Source organism: Phyllopteryx taeniolatus, chromosome 17, assembly GCF_024500385.1.
Source record: "Phyllopteryx taeniolatus isolate TA_2022b chromosome 17, UOR_Ptae_1.2, whole genome shotgun sequence".
Classification (NCBI taxonomy): domain Eukaryota; kingdom Metazoa; phylum Chordata; class Actinopteri; order Syngnathiformes; family Syngnathidae; genus Phyllopteryx; species Phyllopteryx taeniolatus.
The window spans coordinates 19,753,041-19,772,662 of NC_084518.1; the positions used below are offsets into that span (position 1 = coordinate 19,753,041).

At 43.0% G+C, this 19,622-nt stretch overlaps 3 protein-coding genes across 5 annotated transcripts in view; 2 read left to right on the forward strand and 1 right to left on the reverse strand.

Moving 5' to 3' along the window:
• Window positions 1-232: 232 nt before the first annotated feature.
• Window positions 233-3,060, reverse strand: LOC133467216 (dynein regulatory complex protein 1-like). The gene has a single exon (XM_061751828.1). It carries the CDS (start codon window positions 2,108-2,110, stop codon window positions 332-334), a length of 1,779 nt encoding a protein of 592 aa, XP_061607812.1. The 5' UTR covers window positions 2,111-3,060; the 3' UTR covers window positions 233-331.
• A 208-nt stretch (window positions 3,061-3,268) lies between these two features.
• tmem248 (transmembrane protein 248) lies at window positions 3,269-13,366 on the forward strand. Of its 2 annotated transcripts, XR_009785165.1 has the most exons (9): window positions 3,269-3,650; window positions 4,338-4,496; window positions 4,979-5,267; window positions 5,382-5,532; window positions 5,793-5,976; window positions 6,555-6,698; window positions 7,091-7,135; window positions 12,143-12,239; window positions 13,326-13,366. XR_009785165.1 is itself a non-coding variant. In XM_061751834.1 (8 exons), the coding sequence occupies exons 1-7, from the start codon at window positions 3,648-3,650 to the stop codon at window positions 7,109-7,111; spliced, it is 951 nt and encodes a 316-aa protein (XP_061607818.1). In that variant the 5' UTR covers window positions 3,269-3,647; the 3' UTR covers window positions 7,112-7,135; window positions 7,386-10,978. The 2 variants fall into 2 exon arrangements, 1 of the variants encoding a protein (XP_061607818.1); XM_061751834.1 differs by lacking the exons at window positions 12,143-12,239; window positions 13,326-13,366 and adding an exon at window positions 7,386-10,978.
• A 456-nt stretch (window positions 13,367-13,822) lies between these two features.
• doc2b (double C2-like domains, beta) overlaps window positions 13,823-19,622 on the forward strand; it is a 55,113-nt gene continuing 49,313 nt past the window's right edge. For both annotated transcript variants that reach the window (XM_061751830.1, XM_061751831.1), the window contains exon 1: window positions 13,823-14,158. In XM_061751830.1, coding sequence (XP_061607814.1) covers window positions 13,828-14,158 — 331 coding nt within the window. In that variant the 5' untranslated portion in view covers window positions 13,823-13,827. The remainder of the gene's footprint in view (window positions 14,159-19,622) is intronic.

Below are 19,622 nucleotides of genomic sequence, written 5' to 3' on the forward strand. Positions count from 1 at the left end.
TTCTGTGAATGAAAGCCCTCCGGCCTGGTCGCAGCGCCTTCCTCGCTCTGCATCCCCTCAAAACTCTCGGTCAAGTCGTTATCCGTACAAGTGGAAGTCTGGTTGGACAGCAAAAACAGTCAAACAGTCATCATTACTCTGTGATTAGGAATTTTCTTTGATACTTGGCATTCTACCACAAACATACAAAAAGAATATACGGCCGATTCTTGCCAACACAACGGGCAACGGCCACAGCTTCGGCTTTTTAATGTACTTTTTGTAGACAAATTACAGACTTGGATTTTTTTTTAAATTATTGTTAAATATGGTGAACAAGGTTTTATGCATTCTAAGTATCTTTTTTCAGGAAGTCCTTGAGCAGAAAAGCGCTTCCGTCGTTCTCACATGACAGCTGCCTGCGCAACTCCCTGTTCTCCTCCTCCAGAGACAGATTCTTCTGAAATATTTCCGAGTTCTCCTCCAGGACAGCCAGGTACTGCGTCAAGGCGATCTCGGCGGCATCCCAGAGTCGGAGCTTCTCCTCTGAGATTACGTTGACCATACTCTCCCAAAAGGCTTTGTCCGCATCGGCATCCCAGTCCAGGTAATGGCGCAGCGCCGAACTCTTCATGCAGTGCACGCGGTAGCTGACGAAGCTCAAAAACGCAGGCAGAACGTTGTTGGGATGGATGAGTTCCGCAGCCAGGTCTCCGTCGGCCCGGTCCGCCCGCTCTCGATGCTGCTCCTCGTACTTGAGTAGGAACGCCACCAGCCTGTTGAGGTCGTCGTCGTAGAAGTCAAAGGCGTTGAGGAGGCCTAGGAGCTTCTCGGCCGTGCGGCGCTCGTTGTGCAGGAAGCTGAGGTGCTCGCTGTTCTCGATCAAGAAGCCCAGCTCGTCGCACAGCAGCCCCAGCAGCGCCGTCATGGTCTTGGTGTCGACCTCGGTCACGCTCTCAGCGTACACCTGCGCCGCCATCTCGAACTTGTCCTGCGGCTGGATGGGGTAGCAGCGCTCCATGGCGGCGACGGGCCGCTCCCACGTCAGGCCCAGGTGGGTGCAGAGGTGCGCGTCGGCCGCCAGCGCGCTCTCCGCCAGCAGCTTCACCTCGGCCACCAGCATGCGGGACATCTCCACGAAGGTCTGCGCGTCAGACAGTGCAAAGTGCTTGATCTTTTTCTGGATGCGCTTGTGCTGCGCCATGCTGTTGCGGATGTCCTCCAGCAGATACTGTTCACGCCGCTGGAAGCTCTCCTCCTCCATCTGGATCATCTTCATGATGTCGCTCAGCTGCACCTTGAGCGTGTTGACGCGCTTGCGCAGCAGGTAGATGACCTCGGGCTTCTCGTCGCAGCTCAGCTTGCGGGCCTCCAGCACGTTGCGCTTGCCCTTAATCTCCTCCTGCTCGCGCTCCAGCTCCATCAACTTCATGTCGATGCAGCGCTTGGATGTGTTGCACGCCTCCTGCGTCAGCTCCAGTTTGGGCATTGCCTTTTCGTACTCCTCCATGGCCAGCTTCCTCTGGGTCAGCCACTCCTTGCGGCGGGCCCGGAGCTCCGTCTGGTAGCCCTCCCACTCGCGGAGGCTCTGCGTCAGGAAGACGTCGTGCGGGCTCTGGATGTGGGCCAGCTCCTTGTTGGCCATGGTCATGCCCCTCACCTTGTCCATGCGCTCGATCAGCACGTCCAGGGCCTCCGTCTGCTTGCGGAGGTCGATGGAGTGGCGCTCGTCGCCGTCCATCCAGTTCTTCTGCAGCTCGGCGATGAGGTCCGTCTTGTGGCCCATCATCGCCGAGCACAGCTCCTGTTGACTCTTCAGGGCATCCAGGAGGTCCGGCAGCGTGGCCTTGGTGGCAGCCCGAGCCCAGCCCTCCTTGATCTCCTCTAGCTTCTTCTTGCTGAACTTTCTGGAGTCATCCAGGCGCTCCATACGCAGCCGCAGGGCCTCCTCAAACTTGGTCCGCCGCAGCAACTGCTTGGCGTCGGCCGCTGTCTGGAGGTCGGTGAAGAAGGAGAGCAGCTCGCGGTGCAGGTGGATGACGCGCTGGACCGTCATGGGTTCTTCGGCCACGACGGCTTGGGCGTCCTCGTGGACCTCTGGCCTGGTCGCGGCGCCTTCCTGGCTCTGCATCTCTTCAAAACTCTTTCAAGCTGTTATTTTTATCAGAAGAGCAACACACTACTTCCAGTTTTGTCAGATCCAAAACAAGTCAAAGATGCATCGTTACTGTATGATTAGATGACAGGCAACTACATCGCAGTCTGTGATTGGATGATGTCATCGCATGATGTCATAATGTCTGCATTAAATGACATCCAGGAGTGGATTTTTTTATGTCCCTTTTGTGAATAAAAGAGTGATTTGGTTTTTTTTATTGACTTTTTGAGGACAAAAGACTGACTTATTGTCAATAAAACACTGATTAAGATTTTTCAAATGTACTGTTTGTGTACAAATGGCTGATTTGGATCTTTTTAATTTATGTTTGCGGACAGAATTCTGGTGAAACTTTGTGAGGAAAGGACTCCTTGGGATTTGTTTAGATTTTTGTGTTTTGCTTTGGAATTTTGATTCAAGTTTTGTCTACAAATACCTGATGTGGATTGTTTATCTACATTTTATGTACAAAGGACTATCCGTGACCTTGCAACGTCAGGATCAATTACAAAGTGTTGATTTCTCGTAATTTTTGTGTGTGTTGGATTTCCTTTTAATGGTTGTGTTTTTGTGAACAAAACGCTTTGATTTGGATCTTTGTTTAACTTAAGGTTTTAATATTTGTTTTACTTCTTGTAAACAAAGGATTGATTTTTTAATTCTTCTTTTTCAGTGCAAGGGATCGATTTAAATATATATTTGTAACTTTTTCTGAACAAAGGACTTTCGTCTCATAAAATCATTTTCTTAAAATTAAAATTTGTAGCTTCATATGCCAGTTTCTCTGGGAATTAGTTACTCTTTTCCCCCGCAATTTTACGCCTTAATTGTCTTTAAAACGGTGACAAAAAATTTTTTTTATTAAAAGACCTAGGAACTGTTTAAAATTGTGTGAAAAAAGTGCATAATATGTCTCCTTTATAATTTCTTAAAAATAATTTTGTCAAACTTTGATTTACGAGTAGCTTTGAAGGCACCGCGGTCTCAAATACAAAACATATCTCACGGAAGTACACGAGACGAGACAAACTGTGCGAAATTGGACGTAACGAACCACGTTGTTGCCTCTTGCAGCGAAATTCTTTGTTTTTAAGTTTACCGAGCGACGTTTTCTTTAACGTTTTGGGCCCTCTCGTGACTTTTGGAGCGCTCGTTTCATAGACGCGCACTCGCGCAGTGCGGATGGGCGGAGTCAGTCAGCGCCCCTTAGTGATGCGTTTGCTGACGTAAACTACAGATAAACACTAAACAGACACAAAACAACACACGAGAATGGGACGTGGTGCTGTCGGAATTGTTTCCACTCACCACCGCCGGTTGTTTTTCAGCGGTCTATTCAGGGACGAATAACTTTCCCCCCGGGGAAGCTAACGACTCGCTCGGCGGCGGCGGCGGCGGGGGAAGGTGGGGGGCAGATGAGCTAGCACTGGAGCTCGGCTAGGCTAAACAGTTGCCTTTTGCTTTGTAGCTATTCCACGGAGTTCCTCGTCACCACCGCCCACCGGAGAAAATGGTAAGTGCCGATGAATTTAGCCCACCACGGCCATTAAATCGTGCGTATAGTTGGAAGTTGTTTTTTGAGCCGTTTCCGAGGGCCAAACAGAGCTAAGCTTTAGCCTAGCAAACAAGGTGGACATTAGACTTCTCAACAACAACACTGAATCTTAATCTTGTAACAATGTGTGCCTACGTGTGTAAATATACAAACATTTTACGACTTGGTTGAATTCAAAACAGCGTAGGTAATGTACAAAATACATCATTTATGTTGCCACAATACTCAGGAGCTGTTTGAAAGTGGGAGTTGTTACAATTTGAAGGCAATAACAAAAAAAAAACGAACAAATATAAAACAGCTATGTCTCCATTAGAGGAGTTCACTTTTGGAATGACAATGATAATGAACTGAAAACATGTAGCTCCTTTGTGTAAATTTTTTTTTAAAATCATAAAGCAAAATGATGAAGCAGTTGGCTATGTTGGCTTGACTCGTGATTACCTTACATGGTTCGGTGTTTGGCAACTGAGGCTGGATGGCCTTTTCTTTATTTTTTTATTTTTTTTATTTTCTGAAAAGTAAGTGATTTTGAAGATGTAAGGACTGCGACCCCCTGCGCGCAACCAAAACTATGATACAGCCCGGGATGAAAGCAAGCTTGAGACCCCTTCTTGAGAGCCTCACATTTTGTTTCCCGCGCAGGTGTACCTGTTGAACCCTCTGGAGAACCTGAGAAGCTACATCAACAACCGCCCGCCACTGGTCATCTTTATGATCAGTGTCAGCGCTCTGGCCATTGCCTTCCTCACCATTGGTTACTTCTTCAAGATCAAGGAGATCAAGTCTCCGGAGTTGACCGAGGTGCGTCCGTTTCTGTTGCGTGAGAGGTGGTGGTTATTAATTATAACTGCCCAGAGACACAATTGTATTCCAGAGATCCCCCGTTTATTACAGGGGATACATTCCAGACCCACGTATAAGAGGTGAAAAGTGGTGATAAAAGCAAGTGTTCAAACACAAAACCTGACAATGACAAAAAAAAAATGAGGTCATGCCTGCTAGCAGCCTGCTTATCACGACAAAGTTTGATGGTGCTTTTCCTAACCTTAAGATAATTCTGTTTATGCGTTTTGCTATTCTCCCGGCGTTCAATAAATGGCTGAAAAGTGCATCAGCAACTGTTGCTCTCCTTTCCCACATGCGAGGGCAGTACAGTGATGGCTTGACTTAAGAGTTTAATTAACCCCTGACTAGGCTCATAACTCAAAATAGTAATATCTCAAAATTATCATTCTCTATTGAAATGAATAGAGAAGATATGACTCCTGGTTGTTATTCTTCAGGACTGGAACACATTCCTGCTGCGCTACAACGAGCTTGACTTCTGCGTGTCGGAGAACGAGACCATCAAGCACGGCCTCAACGAGTCCACCACGCCTGAGAGCCTGGCGGCGACCAGCGGGCAGGCTCGCCCCAGCACGCCGGGGCCGCTGCTCTCTGAAGACTCGGGTTCCATCAATATCTCGGTGGCCATCACGCTCACGCTGGACCCCCAGCGGCCCTTCGGCGGCTACTCCCGCAACATCACCCACCTGTACGCCACCGTGCTGGGACAGCAGGTCGGCTTGTCTGGTGAGAGCCAACAGGTTTTTTTGTTTTTGTTTTTTTTTCTCGTGGAAGCTGTTTTTACGTGGTAGCGTCGTGCCCAACTAATTATTATGAGTTTACCATTTGTTTGCGTTCCAGGCCGGGAAGCCCACGAAGAGATCAACATCACGTTCACACTGCCCGTGTCCTGGAACGCCGAAGACTGCATCCTGCACGGCCACTGCGAACAGGTGGTGTTCAGCACATGCATGACCATCACGGCGGCCAGCAACATCTTCCCGGTCACAGTGTGAGTGTCCCAGCTGTAAAAACAAAACATAGAAAATAAACATTTTAATAGCATGCACAGCTACAAATGGACTTTGTTTCCCAGTCTAGTGAAGTCTGCATTATTTATATTTTGTGCCATGTAAACGAAACACAAAATGAAATGTTTCATTACACTACATTACACTACAATGCTACCAACACAAATATAGAATAAAATGGCGTGAGGTTCCCCAAAGGGCCTCCGGGTGCTATCGACGTCTGTTTTTCTGCTTTGCGCAGGCAGCCGCCGCACTGCATGCCAGAGACGTACACCAACGCCACCTCTTGGTACAAGGTGTTCACCACCGTGCGGGACTCAGACACCAAGTACAGCCAGGACTACAACCCCTTCTGGTGCTACAAGGGCGCCGTGGGCAAGGTGTACCACGCCCTCAATCCCAAACTCACCGTCATTGTGCCCGACGTGAGTCGATGGGAGATTAGCTTGCTTGCTGCTTTTTTTTTTTTTTTTTTGGCTTTTGTTTTGCGTTGCCACCACAGGCTTCCAAGTCGTGACAAAGAGGGGAGGTGAAAGACGAACGGTACCATACGAGCAATGCAGTTCATTTTACTAAGCAGATGCCAACCTCAATACGCTTATTGCATGTGACACAATGCTGAAATAAATAAACTTCGTTTTTAAATTTAAATAAGATGTAAATTAATGTGGGTGAATAGTAAACCTAATTTTATTTATTAATTTTTTACATTGGATTATATTTTAAATTGACTGATTTTAATGAATTTCAATGTATTCATTAATAATGGTTTTTAAACTAAAATAAGTTTCATGACAGCGGTTGACGTCTCTTTTTCCCCTTTTTAACACTCGTATGATGGCTTTTAACGCAATGACAATGACAGATTGACAGATCAGATGAATGAATCTGCTTTGCATTATTTCGTATTGTAAAGTGGCATCCCAAAGTTGAGCACATTTCCTTCCTTTTTTTTTTTTTTAAATGCTCGCCGATGTAAACCAAGCATTTTTCTTTTGACCAGGACGATCGCTCCCTCATCAACCTGCACCTGATGCACACCAGCTACTTCCTGTTCGTCATGGTCATCACCATGTTCTGCTACGCCGTCATCAAGGGCAGGCCCGGCAAATTGCGGCAAAGTAGCCCCGATTTCTACCCCGAGAAGGTATGGTGGCCAAGGCGGGAGAAAGGACTGTGACTGATATCTTTATTTTATGGTTAAACACGCCCGGGGTCAAAGTGACCCACGAATATCCCTTGCATACCGAGGAAACGGATATAACAGCACAGTGGCGTGCAAAGGGGGCAGGCGGACGGGGCGGTGGCCCTGGGAAGCCACCTGGAGGAGGGCAGCCATAGCATAAAAGTCCCATACACGATTGTCTTTAGGGGACATCAACGGCGGCTGTGCATCAATCGGTTAATGAGGGTTAATCATATGGTTAATGATATTGTTGTATTATTGCTGTTCCTGAGGAATGAACGTGCCAGGAGGGTTGTTAATGTCCGTGTGTAAACTAGTTAACGTTTTTTAGCACTGGTGCTCTTGTCTTGCAGGTGGCACTCTCAGAAGACTAAGAAGGTACAAGAAGATCCCTGAAGGTAACATGATAGCTTAAAAAAAAAAAAAAAACGTAACACCCAGAGACGACTCACAGAGTTGCCAGGCGGACTCTCAAGAATGATTTCAAAACTCCTTGCAATGATGTTGGGTTGATCCAACCAAAGATACAAGTGCCTGCCATCTGTGGTGTAAATATGTGTTGAGAAAACTTTTTTTTTTCTCTCTCTCTCTCTCTCTCTCTTCCTTTGGCATATTTCTCTTTTTGTATTTTTCATTTTTTTTTGTAAGGGATTACTGTTGATTTGCCTCTGGAGTCCTATGGTGCCATATCGGGACAATGCAGTACAATGAGCAAGCAGCATGCATCTTCCAATATACTTTTGTCCGAAGTAAACACACGGGAAGTATACTAAAGCAAAAAGATCTGCCTAACAGGACGCAGAGGAGCACTTTTTCCAGGACCAGGTATATTTCTTTAGCCACAGCAAAATTGTTGGCATCTGTTTCATAATTGTTAGCTAGCATACCAATGCTACACAGTCTTAGCTGAGAATGGTCCAAATTAATTGGTTTATCAAAATCACGAAACAAGACATTTCACACTTTCCCTGCACCAGACGCACCCATGCAGCAAAATTTTCGCCGGACAGGAGAATTCATAGCATTAATGCTATGAGAATTATTAACTGGCAGATCCAAGGCTACATTTTTAGTGTGGGTTAACACACTGACAGTTGAAATTTCTTGTTAAGGCACTCAAGTAACCTAATGTTACTGGAATGAAAACCTTGGGAGTTGGAGAAAGCATACCTCCGTTTGAGCTGAATTGTTAGCAGCATATTTTTGTTTGTTTGTTACTGCGACCCAGGATGTAGCACGCTGACAAACAAAATGTACGATCTGAGCGCACATCTTACGTTAGCCGTGAACCAGAGAGGGGCATGCTTACTATCAAACCGTACGACCTGAATGGGTATTTGTGACATCTTAGGTTAGTTGTGAACCAGAAAGTAGCATGCTAAATCACCCATGGTGCAACTTGAACGCGCATTTGTGACATCTTACATGAACAAGGAAGTCACACACTAATGAAAAAGCACGAGCTGAACAGGCATTTGTAACATCTGGATTTACATTACCGAGAATGCAGATTAACATTGAAGTAGCATATGACTGGGATATATTACTAGACTAGCATTATTATTTTTTTTACTGTATTTTAGAAGAGCAGCATAGTTACATAGCTAGTAACATTTGATTCATGAGACACTCTTCATTGGGCTCCGCCAGTGACCTGAACCCCAAGTAAATGATCCGTTTTGTTTTGTTGGGAACCAAAGTCAAATTTATCAAGTTAAAACGTAAAACTTTATCACGTAATAACGTGATTCTGAACTTTTTTTTTTCTGATGTGGCAGCAATACGCTTCCGTAAGTTAGCATGCTACTTTCTGGTTAACGTCACGAATGCGCAGATGGTGGCATTTGGCTTATGGTAGCGGTCAACCAGGACGTAGCAGGCTTACGATCAAACAAGTTGAACGCACATTTGTGGCATCTTACGTTAGCTGTGAACCAGGAAGTAGCATTTTGAGAAACGGCACAACGTGGCATTTAACTCTAACCCGTTGGTTAACAAGCTTGATATTTTCTGGTTCAAGACATTAGGAATACGCTGAGCACTTTTTCAAGAAAGTGTCAATAACACTGATAAACGTCTTAATGATTGATCGTTTATAATCGTAAGTAACGTTCATGTTGTTGTTCAAGTCATGCCATTTGTTAGCTGGCGTACTTAAATTGCAAGTCTCCACTTAGGCTACATTGTTAGCATCGCAGTGTTTTTGCCTCTGTTTGTTAGTTAGCATGCTACTTCCTTGTCTGTGGCTAACGTCAGGAATGTGCGGACGGTGGCGTCCGAGTTGTAGTGTCTCAAAATGCAAGACTTCTTCCTTAGCTCGCGCTGGCTATTAAAAAAAATAAAATCCTAAACAGTATTTTACGCAATCACCATTTTTCTTTCTGAAAATTGTGTAAAAGTGGTCCGTCTGGGTTCATGCTTGCTAAAAAATTTAGTCCTTTTGGAAAAAAAAAAAAAAAAATGTAATTATTTTAAAAATATTTTAACGTTAGCTTTGGACTGCGGAACAAAATGAATACTTATGTTCAAGTCTCATTGTGTTACTAGAATGAAAATCTTCGCATGGGCTATATTGTTAGAATCAAATTCTTTTTTTTCTGTCCATTCATTTGTTAGTTAATATTCTTATACTATACGTAACAAATGTGCAGATTGTGGCGTTCGAGTCGCAGTAACTCAGAAAGTGAAACTCAATTGAACAAGTTCTTCCGTAGTTTGAACGAGGTTTAAAAAGTTCATAAAATTATTTTGTTTATTTCTTGGCTTTTGTTTTGTTTTTTTGCCTTTGGAAAATCTCGTACAAATGCTCGGACAGTATTCATGCACAAGATACGTGGACATTAGCGTGTAAGCGGAATGTGAAGATGTTGCTGTTTCTGTCAGTAAAACAATTTTTCTTTTGTGTTGATTTTGATGCAAAAACAGGAACTTGCCTTACCTGCGACGGATGAAGTTTGCGTCTTCTTCGTCGTTTTCTTGAAATCCATGTATAAATATTCATATCAATCCTCCTTAAATTATTTCAGGATTTGGAATTACTTTTGTTGTTCGGATAGTTAGCACACCTCCTAGATTTCGTGCACATTTTGACTTGATTTATTTATTTAGTTTTTGTCTTTATATTCCTCCACCCCAAAAAAAATTATATTTATGATTAAAGTAATTTATTTTTGTCTATTATGACAACGTGCGAAAGGAGTGAGTGACGCGATTTTCTCAAATAAATATTTGACAATCATTTATCGTAAACTTTTACTTTTACCATTTGTCGCTTTTTGGTTTTCCTGAGTAAGAGGAAAGAAAGCTTGCTGAAATCTGCATTTTTCCATTTTTAAAAAAATTATTATTATTTTTTTTATATACCTTGAATTGATTTCCATATAACGTACCTGTTGAATGTACTTTGATTCCACTCAATCCTGCAACACAACATCAGAAAATGACACTTTTTTTTTTTTTTTTTCTTCTTTCATTTATTAAATTACCGCATTGGCACAAATAGTGGCCCTGGGCATTTATTGACTGACTCAACATTAGCTGGGGGAGGCCTTTCATTTGGAAAATTATGAAACCATCTTAATACATTCCAATTGAATTGAAGTGAAGGTGAACTTGAACACAAAATAATTATTATGGCGGAAATGCATCAAAACAGAACATTTGTTAATTCCATGGAACTGAATTAGATCGTATTCTTTTCCCACATCAAATGAATTAGATTTTTAGATAGTACTGCCATATTAAAAAAAATATATTCATTCTGCCATATTCAGTAAGCGGGAGAACCCCAGTCCACAACACTGTTGAGTCATCTCATGTCAATCTCAGAGAAAAAGCCTCTTCGAATAGCACTCCAACACCATTAAGACTTTAATTCACCTGACAAACTCTTTAGGTGCTGCTGAGTCAGCAACTACTTTCAAACGGTGGTTAACAATAGCGTCCATGAGCGTAAGTTTTTGTTCCCCCCTGATCTTGAATTAATTTAGGATTGCGCACCTGGCTACTATTTGTGGCAAGGCTTCCATTGAAGGAAATACGGTAGTTCGTAATCTTCTTTGTTTCATATTACACACATTACATCAAACATTAACCTTTATAATGAGTCTTCCTTAAAATGACCGTGTGTGTATAGTCATAGTCCGGCATTGGTCCCTTGCTTTATTGTCATCTGTGTCAGCTGCAAATGGCCTTATAACAGGTGTCAAAATAAAAAACAAAATTAAAAACCACACCTTCTATTAAGGCTTTGCACTCATTTCTACTCACCACTCACTTTATTTTCTAAGCTATTGTGTCACGCGTGCAGAGCTTGCAAGCGAGTTGGAAGCCAAGTGTGTGCCTTCTGCACTAATCCAGCTCCATTCCCCACAGTGTGTGTGTGTGTGTGTATGTGTGTGTGTGTGTGTGTGTATATATATATATGTATATATATATATATATATATATATATGTATATATATATATATATATATATATATAAATAGTGAGAGAGGTTATTAATGTGCATATGAACTGCTGTGAACAAAGTGAATTAAAAGTGTCTCTTAAGTCATCCTGATGCCTTGATTCTTCCAACCTCTCAAAAAGGAACATTTAGATTTTTATCATGCATTTTCATCAATTCCATCAACAGGCAATTCAATCCATGTTGCGAGCCTAGATCAATCGCACGACACCTTCAACCCCAGGTGATATCAAAATCCCTCTGACTGAAATTTCATCAGTAGGGGACCCAAAATCTATCAGTTCACATTTAATCAATATCATCTTTTGCAGATATTTTGTCGACGGGTAACCCATAATCACTCTTGCAACTTCATCCTCGGGTGACCCTGATTCAATACTCACACAATTTTATTCCACAGGTGATCCACAATTCCTCTGGGACTGTAATGAACTGGCGACCCTAAATCAATCACTCCCTCACAATGTCATCAACAGGTGACCCTAAATGTATCGGTCTCGCAAGAAATTTGACCCTGTAATCAATCCCGCTCGTGTCAATTCCATCAACAGGCGAGCCCAAGTCGTTAAAATATTACATTTTCTGCAAATATAAAACCTTAACGTGAATTTTAAATTTCTTATAATGCAGCTTATGGTGTGTTTCCCGTTTTTACCACGAGGGGCCGTAGTTGAGGCTTTGAAGACAATTGAACAACCTAGACCTTTTTCTGTTTCTTGTCCTTTTATTAGCGTCACCCGTCAAAATATTAGGAAGAGCTAAAGAGCTATTTTCTTGTCAGGATAAAGTACATAAAACCCCTTCAAACACAAAAGCGCTGTTTCTATTCAACGTGTCAATGCTTGTCCTCTGTTGCAGCTGTTGGACATTTTTAGCTGCGTCGTTTGTTTTCTTACGTGTTTTGTAATCGTATTGACTTTTTTTTTTTTTTTTTTAGATAACAGGACAAAGATCCACTTGAAAAATACCCATGAGTCCTGCTCTGGTGTCTCACCATACCGCTAATGCTGTCCAGTGGATGCTTGTTTTAACTAGTGAGTAAATAACATTTGTATTCCGGTAGTCATAGTTTATAATGAACGGTAACGCTGTAGTGTGCGATTGCTGTTCCCACCAGATGGCGCTGCAGCATTTATTGAGACGTGTGTTGCGCTGTGTGAGATTCAATGTCACGTGAGTCATCAACGCGTTGACCGAATAATAAGGAATATCAATACATTCAAATACATTTTCGAGTTTTTTTTTAATATAAGCTGCATCTTCATTAATGTTTGTGAGGAACATTCTAAAGCCAGTAGTATTTATGTTCACATTTCAAATTCCAGAGAAATTTTACTTTACACTTGGAACTTTTTAGATGTGCAACAAAACCAAAATATTATGCATTTCCACTGGCGACACTACACTTACGAATTTTATAAACGCAAACTTCAGTCCTTTTCCCCTAAATCCTTCTGATGGAAGTTTCATCCATAGGTGACCCTACATCTCCCACTCTTGCCACAATTGTAGTCACAAGTGCGCCTAAAGCCATCACCCTCGTGACAGTTTCACCCATAAGTGACTCCAAATAAACACAGGGGTCCCTAAATGACAGCAGTTTTGTCCACAGATGACCCTAAATCTCTCTCACGGGGATTTGATCACAACTTTAATAACTGACCCTAAATCCAAACACAACCACGTGACCCTAAATCAACCACTTTTGCCACAATTATGTCAACAAGTGACCCTAAATCAACACAACCGCACGTAGTCCAAAAGCAATCAAATCTATTCACTAGCGACCTTAAATCAATCACTCTTGTGATAATTGCATCCACAAGTGACCCTATATCCCTTAAGGCAGTTTCATAGTCCGGTGACCCTAAATCAACCACTTTTGTCATAATTTTATTTGTAATTGCACCCCATCGATCACACATGCGATAATTGCATCCACAAGTGACTCTAAATCAACCCCTATAGCCAAGGTTTTATTCACAAGTGACGCCAAATCAATCACTCTTGTGATTAATTGCACCCACAAGTGAGTCTAAATAACTTGGGTACCCCTAAACTACTCACAGCAGTTTCATCCGGAGGTGACCCGAAATCCCTCACTGTAATTTCCTCCACAGGTGACCCTAAATCACTGTCATTAGGACTGCTGAGTGATTCCGAACATGTTTCGCTGAAGGACCCGTTAACGTTTGAAGCAAAGAGGCAGGATGTCCAGATGGACGTGGCTAACGTCGGAATTAAGCACCGTGACGCGGCGGTTCCTGTTTACCGGTCGGTTGCTAGGCAGCGACATCAGCTGATCCTTCCCTCCCTCCCGCCGTCCCTCCGCGCCTAATCCCTCTGCTCTTGCCTCATCGGTGCCCACCCTCACACGCTCCTGCCTCCGCTCTGGTGCAGATCGGCAGCCGTGGGTGGAGCGCGGGGGTCTCCAAACGGGAGAGCGGGAAGGCGGGAGGGGCGGCAGTCAGATAGTGCGGAAGGTGCACGGCGGGGGTCTGAGGCGGTATCGCGAGGGTCCACCTGAGAGGAGATTCTTCTTTTTTTTTTTCTTTTGTTTTTGCTCCTTTCTTTTCTCTCACGGCTGGGTTTGGGAGAAGGCTCCTGGCTTGGACCGCATGCATGACACAACGCAAAGGCGAGAAACCCACCATCAGCATCCAGGAGCACATGGCCATTGACGTGTGTCCCGGACCCATCCAGCCCATCAAGCAGATCTCAGACTACTTCCCCCGCTACCCTCGGGGCCTGCCGCCCGTCGGGGCCCCGTGCGCCGCCCTCTCCGCCACCCCGGCCGCCGCCACCGGCAGCGGTGCCGCCGCCGGCAGCGGTGCCACCGCCGCCGCTGCCACCTCGGAAAGTGAGGACAGCCCGGACCGGGCGTTCGCCGGAGCCTCGGCTTCCAGGAGAGACGACGAGCCTGACGTGGAGGCGTACGACTCGGATGACTCCAGTAAGTGATGCGCTGCTGTTCATTTTCCTCCGGTTGCCAGGCATCTCTGAGGGGCTTTTTTTATTTATTTAATTTTGTATTTCATAAATCCCTTCACCTATTTCGTTAATCTATTCTCCACATGCATTGTGTGAGTTGCAACTGGCTGCCTCACACAGACAACTGTTGCATCCGCTCCCCCATCCTCCACTGCACTCCATCCCCTCAGGAAGACGTGGCATTTTATCCTGGCGTTTGTGATTCTTATTATTTATTTATTTTATCGCTTTGCTTTCCGCGCCTTTTCGAGGTTTGACCGGGTGACTCCAGATCTAAAGTGTGTTAATTTCATCCACAGGTGACCCTAAATCATTCACGGTGTAAGAGCGCGCCGCAATCAACCAGCACTCATTCTCGACTGCGTCGCTTCGGGATGTCACTTGGCTTTTTATTGCTGGATTGTACCGCGTGAATGCGTTTCATGCAGGTGACCCTAAATCAATCCCACTTGCAACAATGTGATTTTTAGATGAAAGAAATTTTCATCCAAATCATCCTACTCGTGTCAATTACATCTGCAGTTGACCCAAAAATCACTCTCTTGGCTATTTCATCCACAGGTGACGCTAAATCAATTCCTGTCGTAGTGATTTTAGTCCACAGGTGACCCAAAATCAATCACTTGTAGACTATTCCATCGCGAGATTACCCTAAACCAGATCATATTAGTCAAGTATTTAACTTTATTGGGTATGAAATAAATCTGTCAAAAATCAACAGGTGACCCTAAATCACTCTAATTTCATCCCCAGGTGACTCTAAATCAAACAATTTAATGGTGTCCAGCCTCCTGGCAGGTTTTTTTGCGATACGAGGTTAACGTGTGACAGGAGCGAGTTAATCCGGCCAGGATGGCGTGCAGGAGGAGGAGTGGGCGGGCGTGCGGGGTTTAGGGCCGCTTTAATCCTCAAAAGGCTGAGAGGACGGGATGATGATGATGATGGAGAGCAGAGGAGGGACGGGGAGGAGGCAGATGTTACTCTGTGATGACCAATACACAGCTCTGGATGCTGCATTATGACACACCGCAGTCTCCACTTTTCTGCATTTTGCCCTCTATCTCCTTAGGATACATGGCTGTGGTATGAGACTCCACAGTCTCCACTTTGCCCTCCGTCTCCTAAGAATAAAGCTGTGGTATGACAATCCACAGTTTCTACTTTGCTGCACATTGCCCACAGTCTCCACTTTTCTGCATTTTGCCCTCATGTTAGCTGAGCTTCTTGCTGTGTCTCAGTTCCGCCGTATGTGTGACACGCCACGGTCTCCTCTCGGGGAAAAAAAACACATCAGCCGCGGGCTGAGATCTGAACATGGGGGTTCTCCATTGTTTCTCATTATGACTGGTGTGTTCACTGCAACATGTTTTTCTCAGTAACTCTATCATGATGCTGTTTCACAGTCTAATAATCCTCAACCATCGCACGCAGCAGGTGTCGGCGAGCTGCTACGTGCTAACGCCACGCTGACTAAAAGCCCCCGTCCACTCTGTCCGTCCCGCTAATAAGGCAATTAGTCACTAACCATTATTACTGCTAATTATAGTGTTAAGCCCCCAATAAACATTACACTCAGCACCACCACACAAATATCTCATTTCCATTCGTCGTAAATGTAACGCCTGAGTTTATTTGGTATAAAATGAAGGTGTCAGTGAAATTAAAGCAATAACCAGAGAACGTAGGAAAGACAAATGACGCAACGTTATGTCTGGATCACGGTGCGGAACCTTATTCCTACACAATAGTTTTGGTCTTTAAATCACTCATTCTCATGAGAACTCGAGACACGTGACCTTAAATCAATCACACTTGCAACAATTTCATACACGTGACCCTAAATCAGTCACTCTGGTGACAGTTTCATGCACAGGTGACCATAAATCAAACAAATGACATTTGAATCCACAGGTGACGCAAAATTGATCAGACTCCCATTCATTCATTTCATTCACTCTACACCAATCACTCTCGCGGCAATTTCATAAGGGGGTGACCCTAAATCCGTACGCAAATTACATCAACAGTTGACACCAACTGACACCATCCAAACCACCTAAGGGGGAGCGCGGTTTTGTGTGTGTGTGGGTGTGTCGGGGGGTGGGATGGGGCTAATCTGCATAAAAGCACCATTTCCCCCAAAGCACGACTCATTGTGACTCAACCTTGACTTTCTTAATTGAAGTGCAGTGACCGGCTCCCCCGGTGGAGAGGGGGAGGGGGCTACCCACAGGCCGATTAACGGCGGTTGCCAGCGGGCGAGGGCTATCGCGTCCTCGCTGGGGTGAGGAGAAATAGCGGGCGTGACCCACGAAACAGACAACACTCTTGTGTTCGGCAGAGATAAGCCTCAAAGACGATTGTTTGTTGCGGGGGGATGGTGGGGGACGGTCGCACTGGTTGGATCCCCTCATAACAACCCCCACCCCTTCACTCCTAGCAGCTTCCAGTCAGAATAAAGTCAGGGTGACTGGGAGAGTAAAATTGAAAAATTTAGGCTTTGTGCATGAAATTTTCACGTGTAATTTAAGGTCACCAGAGGATGGAATAATTGTGTATGTGATTGATGCAATTTTTTTTCCCTGCAAAGTGGGGGGGTGATCCCCCCCCCAAAAAAAAGTCCTGGTATTTTTGAATAGCAATAAGGATTTAGAAATGAACGAAATTAACTCAAGACACAAATATTCCATTTTACCTTGAAATTTTTGAAAGCTTTTTTTGGGGGGAGACATTTTTAAAACCAAATGTTTAGGAAATTGAACAAAAACATGAAAAAGCAAAAAATAAAATCAATCACACTTTGTAAGCTATTGTTAGTACATGTTCAACAAACCCCCAAATTTGGCAAAATTAAGAAAACCAAAAACAACTTTTGAAAAAAAAATTGTGAAATATTCATACGCAAAATAATTTGGCCTAAAATCTTAAATTAAAAAAAATTACACTTTCAAAAGAAATCATCATGGAATTTTCAAAAACAATGATTTGTAAGGAAAATTAAAAAAACAGACCTTTTGGAGAATTTTTTTTAAAACAACCCCATAACAAACCACAAATCCTAATGAAATAATAAAAAAACATTCTTCGTACAGTTACAAAAATAGATTTCACTGAAATTTTCAGTAATCTTTTGTTATACATTTTTGCGAAATTTTCTGGAAATTTTCATTAAAACAAGGAAAATTTACACAAAAAAAAAAACAATTGGTCGGTAAAGTTTTGGGATATGAAATACGATTTTCAAAAGAAATCAGCCACAAAATAAAAAAAAATGACAGGACCGTCGCTTCAAGCGCTGCCTCGTTCTCGTTGACTGCAGAAACCGCCGCCTACCACAATACGGTCACACGAACAAACACTTGACGCATCTCCTGCGCTGTCTCTTTAAGAGCCCGCCAAGCCATCTGTTTCTCGTCTTGCACCGAAACCCCTCGGCGGACCTTCGCATTGATCTGCTCCAAAGCGTCCCACGAGCCTCATAATGCTCGCGTCCATGTCAGGAGCAGAAACCTATAGTTACGTGCAACTTACCGCGAACAGTGCAGCTAACGGCTACCGAGCCGCGGCGCTCCATCGGGATTGACCCCTGAACACCCCCCCCCCCCCCCTTTATCCGGATGAGTACGTTACGTAATGGTAATACCAGCTATTACACACATCCATTTGCTATGAGGGGACTTTGGATTTGGCTTCATCCCTGCCACATGTTGCCAAGTGCTGTTCTCCACTGCTACACTCTAGGCCTGAAATGCAAAATTCAGTTTAAATTGCAAAGTGCCACCAAGGGGGAAGTCAGCAGCCTTCCGACAGGACACGGCAAGCGCTCATCTATGAAAACGCCCAGTCGGAATGACTCTGTGCCAAAATAGATGGTGTGCCATTGTTTTTAAGCAAATCAAAATGGGAGTGAAATGAAAAATGTAAAATTTTCCAAAAATAAAAACAATGAACAACAACAAATGAAAATCAAAATATTCAGAAACCAAAAAAATGTAATTTTATAAAGACAAATTTGTCATGTAATTTTCAAAAATGACAAGGAACCAAGCAAATAAAAAAATGCAAATTATCCCCCCCCCAAAAAAAATTATTTCATAACTGAAACAAAAATAAGTGGTGTAACAAAATCTTCAAAAACAAAAAAAAAAGTTTCATTTTCTAAAACGCAATTTTGGGGGGATAATCACAACAACAAAAAATTGTAAACTTTCCCCAGACGTATTTTTTTTGGACATTATTCAACAACAAACAAAAATTGGTGGTGAGTGCCATGAGGGGAATTTTTGATTTGGCTTTCATACAAATCTTTTTTTTTTTATTTCCCCAAACAGCAATAAAATGGTCCCAAAACTTTTCTTTTAATAAAGAAAAATTCAAACACAATACTTCCAAAATCGCAAAATTGTTCAATAACAACCTGAAGAAATATATGGAAATTCTCCAAAACAAAAAAGTAATACTAGTGTGAAAACCAAAAAAATTGTTACAACATGGTGCTACACAGACGGCATGCATCTCTGAATTTGGACTTGCCTGTACACCGTAAAAACCCATTAAAAAAAACTGACCGCTTAAAAGTCTGCCTTATAGCAGGGAACACTGTAGCAGTTAAACGAGCCTTGATCTCCTCCCTTGTTGTCATTTTTTTTAATCGCGTCTCGTTCCAAATGATGTGTTCGGTTTTCTCGGTGCCGAGGGCGTATTTGAATATACATAAAAAAAAAAAAAAGGCCCGTTTTTAATGTCAGAGACGACCGCATCCACGTTGCACTTTTCAACGCATCTGATGACATTTAATTGACATTATGTCAAGCGTGCAAATCATCGCAGAGGCGCTCGTGTAAGAAAAGATCCTGGCAACGAGTCATTTTGGTGGAAAAAGAAGCTACAAAAATGGTTTGTTTCATGTTTGCGTTAAGATGCTCTTTTCGGGGGGAGTCAATATCTGCGGTGATGGTGTTTTTGATTGCTTTGAAATGCTGACAGAATATGGCCTTTTTGTGGGTGAATAGTTTCATGTATAGTGTGATTAGCAATTGTAGTATAATGTTTGATAATATTTTATAATTGATGTAGAAATACTGTAGTCCCTTCCTGGTGGCCATCTTAAAAACTTAATTAACTTCACAGCACAAGTTTTAAAATAAAACAAAAAAAGTAACATTTCTGAAAACAGAAAAAGAAATGTATGGGATTATTTTCAAACATAAAACATAAATTTTTCAGGGAATATAAAAACAATCTAAAACAAACCTAAATTGTTGGGAAATGTTCAAAATCAAAGAATTGAGAAATTTTCAAAAACTGGAAAAATATTGACTAAAAATTGTAAAATGTCAAATAAATTGTTGGGAAATCTTCATAAAGAAGTAAAGAAAAATTGTGAAATTTTGAAAAATTTAGGAAATTGTCCAAAAATATTCTAC